Source organism: Vicugna pacos, chromosome 2 (assembly GCF_048564905.1).
Source record: "Vicugna pacos chromosome 2, VicPac4, whole genome shotgun sequence".
Taxonomy (NCBI): Eukaryota; Metazoa; Chordata; class Mammalia; order Artiodactyla; family Camelidae; genus Vicugna; species Vicugna pacos.
The window spans coordinates 44,395,541-44,402,202 of NC_132988.1; the positions used below are offsets into that span (position 1 = coordinate 44,395,541).

General features: G+C 44.6%; 1 protein-coding gene across 5 annotated transcripts in view; it reads right to left on the reverse strand.

Moving 5' to 3' along the window:
- Positions 1-5,841, reverse strand: part of MCUB (mitochondrial calcium uniporter dominant negative subunit beta) — an 82,898-nt gene extending 77,057 nt beyond the window's left edge. The window contains exon 1 of one of the 5 annotated variants that reach the window (XM_072938775.1): positions 5,527-5,841. In XM_072938775.1, the coding sequence (XP_072794876.1) occupies positions 5,527-5,619 (93 nt within the window). In that variant the 5' untranslated portion in view covers positions 5,620-5,841. The remainder of the gene's footprint in view (positions 1-5,526) is intronic. The other 4 variants (XM_072938763.1, XM_072938780.1, XM_072938768.1 and 1 more) reach the window with 4 other exon arrangements.
- Positions 5,842-6,662: the final 821 nt, after the last annotated feature.

A 6,662-nucleotide genomic window follows, 5' to 3' on the forward strand; every position in this document is an offset into this window, starting at 1 on the left:
TAATAAAAATGTGTGCTTGTATTCCAGCTGCATTACTGGCAGAAAAAGCAGTTATTCACCAACATCTTTTAAAATCCCCTCTTCAGATATCCCACTCATCTACCAGAGAAACTCATATACCAAAACTAAACAAAATATTTAACAGAAGAGACAACCACACACGGACATACACATACACACAGAGTCAGAACAACAACAGGGATTTGTCAAGAAGAATGATAACTCCTTCCTTCCTCCAAACAGAGTTCAGGACATTTATTATTTACTGTTATGCCTAAGAGGTTGAAAATAAGCAAATTCATCTTTAGGTCCCAGAAATGCGATTTGAGCAAGGCATTCATTATAAAGAACGCTCCTATTACAACAAAATAATTAGGAGTTCTCAGTGGAGTTAAATATATTAGGATTACCACCTGGGTCCACAGCAGTTTTATAAACCAAACCATCTATTCAATCTGGTAAGCATCCTAAGACCTTCAGGTGGAACTCATACTCACCATGTGACCCTTGCAATCTTAGCGACTTTCTCCTCCCTTAAGTTTGCCACAATAAAGCTTTGTGCACCTGTCAGTTTTGTGTCAATGTTTTGTCACTTCTTGTTTCTGCTCACAGGCCATGAAAATTTCAGCTCCTGCTCCATCTCTTGCCTCTCTTTTCACTGCTCCCTATTTCTTGCCCTCAAATCTACTCAGAGAAATTCTCAAGGGACTTGGTTTACAGTGGAGATTTCACACATCTCTTCTCACAATATTGTGAATCCTAGATAGAGTCCCAATCATCCCCCAAAGAGCTGCCAAACAAAAGCTGGACTCATGCTTTCTATTCTCTTTATGATGCACCTGTAAGCTAAGGGGAAAATGATGTAAAATAAAAGAACACCAATTTATGAGTTAATTTAAATAGGGAAACTCAGAATAAAGAGATTTAACGGGCCTTAGTAGTTGATCCAAACTCTGCTTTTACTCAGCTGAGGACAGTGCAGGTAGCAAGGAAATAGTAACATTTAGGACAGGTGAGGGTAGGAGGAGTGAAAATGTGAGAGAAGAGCAAACAACTTCAGGACCACCATCTTTAAGAGACAATCGTGTTTGTCAAGCATATCTCAGTTAAAACAACCACGGCATCAAAAGCAGATTCTTACAGCAACTCAATTCAACGCAGTCAGTATATGTGGAGAACATTCTACAGGTGAAGCCCCAAGGAGGCTGTGTCAACGTGGAGACTGCTTTGCCCCACTTCCACCGTTAACTACTCAGATTGGATTTGTTCCAACACCAAAGAGCTGATTTTTGAAATTTAACAAACCCTTATCTATGCACCACTCTTTCCAATTGAAAGATGATTACAGAAAAATGGGTGATGATATGGAGGGAAAAACAAAGGCGGAGATGAAACCACGTGCATGGTAAACACAGGAAATGCACGTCATAAGGCTTTTCACATCTGTTACCAGGTGGGTTGAAAATCTGACCCAAGCTTTCCGGCAGCCAGTGCATAAGAGACCACCACTGGCTGTTCACCTCAGTCTGCACAGTAAACCCAGCATCCACCGGAGAAACCCAATGATTCTAAGACTAAAGCTAGACAGCAGTTTCTCCCATGGGTCCTCATTAAGGGCACCTCTTAACTGACTATCACCTCTCATTGGCCTGTTTCTTAAAGGTACACCAATGAGGACAGTTCAGTAAAACATTTGGGTGGGGGTCCCAAGCCACGCAGTCTACATACAGAGCTCAGAGAACAGAGAGCTAGTATTTGTCTTAAAAAACCAGGAAAATACTGTGTCAAATGGGATCAAAAATTAGATATTTTTAGAATAAGGTTGAGAGAATGCTATTTTGTTTATCTATTGGTTACAGCCTGCAGGTTAGTTTAAGTTGCCTAGTATATAATGGTTTTAGGGTTCTAATACTAGATACTCTTAAATAAGCACTATTTCACAGATGAAATCACAGGCAATGACAGAATGATGTATTAGAGCAAGACAATTCATAACAGAATACCACTATGACATGCTCACCCCATCAAACTCCAATTTCTTTTTAAGGGGGAAAACAGTTCCTACAATCACTAGTTAAAACTGCTGCTCTACCAACTGCCTAAGATCACACAAAAGAGGGTTCTCCACCATTGAGATAAACATTCTGACACTGACAATATTTTATTCAATAGTATACTTACAACTCTCAATAAAATAACTAAATGGCAATTTTAGGACGGAAGGGGCTTTGGAGACCAATTAGACAAATCTTGTTTTGAAAAGGGAGTAAAATAGGCTCAAACAGACTGAACGGCTTGGCTAAGCTCAGGAGGGCGGGGCCAGCTCGACCATCAGATGTTTTAACTGCCCATCATCAACTCAATTAGCTACTTATTTCCATTGTGAAGTAAACACATTTGGCTTATATAGCTATTAGATCAACCTCTGATTGGCCTCTGATTGCCTCCCTTAGTTTCACAGGGACCTCATTCATTTATCTGCCAAGCTACAAAATGATTTCCTAGCTTAGAGTTGGCTGTAAAACAGAATATTGTTAAATTGCAATAAACAGTAATGTTTAAAAATAAAACCCAAACAAGAACTCCAGCACTAATACCTAAGTGCTGGGAAAGTGGTAATGTTTAACATTTAATAGAAAAAATGGTCTACAATTACTCTGAGACCAAAGCATCTGTGTCTTTTCTACAGTGTAAGTACAATCACCAACGTAAAAGCAATCACTGTCCTCGGGAGAGAGCTCTGAAACTGATATTACAGAATGCAATGCGCCAATTACAAACACAAGATGTAGAATGGTAGGAAAGTGTCAAGCAAGAATGACATGTTTAATTCAAAAGATAGAAGACAATTTCTAAATTAATATTTGATGGTGGAATTAAAACATGGATATGCTTTGTTTCTAGATTTCAAAAAAGCATACTCAATACTTAAATTTCTCTGCAAAGTACACCTGATTTTTAAAAAATTTTAAACATAGCTTATGTAGGGACTCAAATGCTGTACTGGAAGCCTGAAATCATATCAGGGAGTCTCTCCAACCAAGACCCAAATTAAGAAAGGCAAGATTAGGCAAAAGCTTTGTGTTTAGTGATAATTCACCAGGTACCATGATCACTCAAGGCCGCGTCCTCCACAACAGAACGGCCAGCAGGAGCCGTGTATTGCCGTGACAACCACTCAGCCGGAGTGCTGCTGACAAGCAGAGATGCTGACCCTGGAACGTGACCATAGACAGCAAGCCATACCTTGACCAAAGGTAATACAACATGCTCCCGCTCTCTCATGCTTCAGATGAAATGTGTTCAAAAGCAATTCTGCTATCCTAAACACATTCGTGTTGACAAACTTTTTTCTACCCACAAAACAATGGCAATTACTCACCTAGCATGTGAACATAAATGGCTATTATTCAAAATTACTAAATGTTCCTATAAAGTACACTCAGACTTTCAGAAAAAGCCAATATAATCAGGAATGCTTATTTGAGATACTATTAATGACAAGTCCTTTCAAGCAAGGATTTTATGAGCTGTCAGGTCACATATATCACCTTTTCTCTTTTCCCCCCTGCTGCTTTCAGAGGCTCTGAATGTTGATAAGCAAAAATATATAGAAATAATACTTGTTTTTAGCCATAAGACTTCTCATATCAAATAGGGCAATCAAAAAACAGTGAGACCTTAGAATGAAAAATGTCCCTACAACGTGTTACTGTGATTTGCAGAAAATGGTTCAGTAGCCCTAGCTAAATCTCCTAGGTGGCCAGGATGTTTGTCAGTTTCTTCACGGTACAATTTCAGAGAGCACATAAAGAAGCAAACTCAAAGGCTTCTCTTCATTCTTTGGGGGTCTTCAACCAGACAAGTGAAATGATGGAAGGCAGCTATTTCTAAAGTTCTGCGAACTGACTTAATAGCATAGACGGCCAAGACTTAAAAAACAAAAATCTGCAAATTAGAACCAGTAACACCTCTTAAGATGATTACCTAAAGACAAAGTACTGACCACTGTTCCCCTATGATTAAGCCCTATTAAGCCCCACCGTGTCATTTTCTACTTCTTTTAAGGAGTGTCCAATTCCTGCTGGGGCATGCATTGGCACCACCCTGGATAGCATCAGGTGGGGAACATGGAGAAAGGAGCTTAGAGTCGACAATTACTTGAGAAAGGGCAGCCAGTCTTGGGAGCCATAAACATCTTACTCGAAGTGTTATATGGATTTAAGAAGAAACTGAATCAATCATTAAAGTTTAAATGGCACAGAGTGAAGGGGGTTCCTTGTGTTGGGCAGTTTTACTGTTTGGTATATCTTTAACTGTAAAGTGCAATGTTTATAATTAAAGAGCAAATTTCACAAAGTGGAAAAAGCCTCTCTCCAATTACTCTATTAGGCCTACCCTTTCACATTTTAAGTTTGCCCCTTTCCTAGATCAAAGGAACAAAATGCCCTCCCACTTTCAGACACTCAGGGAAGGTATTTTTTTAAATGCCTTTAAATATTTCCTCCATCATTCCAAACTCTGACGACCTGTGAGAATTGAAGGGAAAAACAAAACAAAACAAAACCAGGAAGTGAAAGAGACAAGATAATGGTTACGGCATCGTTTACTTTCTGCTTTTCTTTCAAACTGCACAACTGAGAAGCAAAAATAAATCTTTTCCTCGTTAACAATCTGAAACTGATTTATGAGGGTGGGGAAGCGGTGTTCAGAACTAAAACTCGTTTAAACAACGCCCTCCCCAACCGCACACACCTGGAAGGCTTTATTTAAAAGGCTGTCTTTCCTCGTTAGGCTCAAAGTGAGGGCTCCAGGTCTCCTTCCAGGCTCCAGCACAAGCCCAGTTACAATCAGTACTTTCCCCCGTCTTCCTGTGTCTTTTTAAGTGCACATCCACTCTCCTCCCTCCCTCAAGCAACGGTTCTACAAACTACACTACAACTGTGTCAGGCCAACTGTTACTCACCAGCACACACTCATGATTCACCCGTCTCTCGGGTCTCGGAACAAAACGCGAGTTTTTCTTCCCTCTCTGAAAGGGAAGTGCTCCCAGTTTTCAGTATGGAAATTTCACTCGCCTACGACAGTGCACGCTCAGGGCAGTCACTCCGCTCGGTTCTACCGTTTTCTTAACCCGTCTGGGCCACTTCGGCACCAACGACCCAGCCGACAGTAAAGCAGCTCTGAAAACTTACTCCAGACAGCGGTTTGGACGCGGAGAAGGCGCTTCCCGGGGTAACTGTGCTGCTCCCCGGGCCGCCGCCCAGTGGTCCCCGCACCCCAACTTAACTGAGGTGCTGCGCCGGCGCATCTCCCCGCAGTCTTGGTCTTTCCTCCCTTCCATCCCTGGGGGTGACACCGACTCTGGGCCCCGGGGCCCACGTCCGCGGCCCCGGCGCCCACCTCGTGGTTGGGAACAAGACAGCAAAACGCGTTGAACGTCCCAGCCGCTCGGCTTTGGCTCCCGCGAAGTTGCCCCACGCAAACTTTTCCAGCCAACTCCCCCGACGCCGAGCTTGGACTCACCTGGGGCATCGGTGGCCGCGGATACGCTCGGCCTAGGGTCCTGGGGGTCGGCAGCAGCCGCACGCGCCACGGCCAGGGGCCCCTCCGGAGCATCGTCCTGCGCGGCGCGGCGCTCCCGCTCGAGTCAGCGGGCCATGGTCGGCGCCTGGCGGCTGGGAGCTGGCGTCCTCCGCGGGCGCAGCCTCGCCCGGCCCCCGGCCCCCGCCTCCCGCCTCCCGCCTCCCGAGCCGCGCAGTGCGGGACGGGGGCGGGCTAAAGGGAGGGTGTGTCCTTCTCCCGTCTTCTCTTCGCTCACACCCGGGCGCGAGGCTGTTTTCTTTCCTCCGACCAAAATTTAAAAAGGGAGGGGTTAGAGAAAGAGGGCACGAGGGACCCGCCCCCTGCATCTCGCGTTTCGAGGGGGCAGCGCGGATGCTTGGTCCGCCTCTCCCCGTGGAAGCGCCTTCTGAAATGAACGAGAGCCGGCAACTCACACCTGCGAGCTGTTGGTTTCAAAACTCGCTATTAACCCTGGTGCCCTAGGGGCAGTCTTCCCCATTCCCCACCACGGGGCAAGGACGCGCGGGGGCGAGCGGAAAAGAGCGTCAGGGATCTGCAGAGAGGCAGGGTCTCTCTGGAAGTTTCCCTCCCGGGCGGAGAGGAAAGGAAGGAAAGAAAGCAGCTTCGCTATGGCTCCGCCTCTCAGTTGGCTCGAAGAGTGGGCTGTGGGCTGCGATGGCTGGATCCTCTGCTCACTGGTGAGCGCGGTGACGGTCGCCCAGGCCTACCTAAGCCACAGGTTTGCGGTTCACTAGGTGACGTCCCTCCCAGAGCTCTTTGGGACAATTTCTCCCACAGCCAAATTGGTTTCTCCTTTAAAGCACGTTTTTAACTGAAGGAACTAGGGAACCGAAAGAACTTAGTCTTCCCAACAATTGGAAAATCTAATGTTTTTTTTTGGAGACTTTTTGTTCGTAAAAACAAACATGAACTGTTTAAGAGCAACCTAATCCAAGCTTTCACATAGCTTACTTACAACAGAGTCACTAGATAAAATATGGGATGCTCAGTTAAATTTGACTTTCAGATAAACAACAAATACCTTTTTTTTAGTAAAAGTATATCCCAAATATTGCATGGGTCACACTTATTTTTTT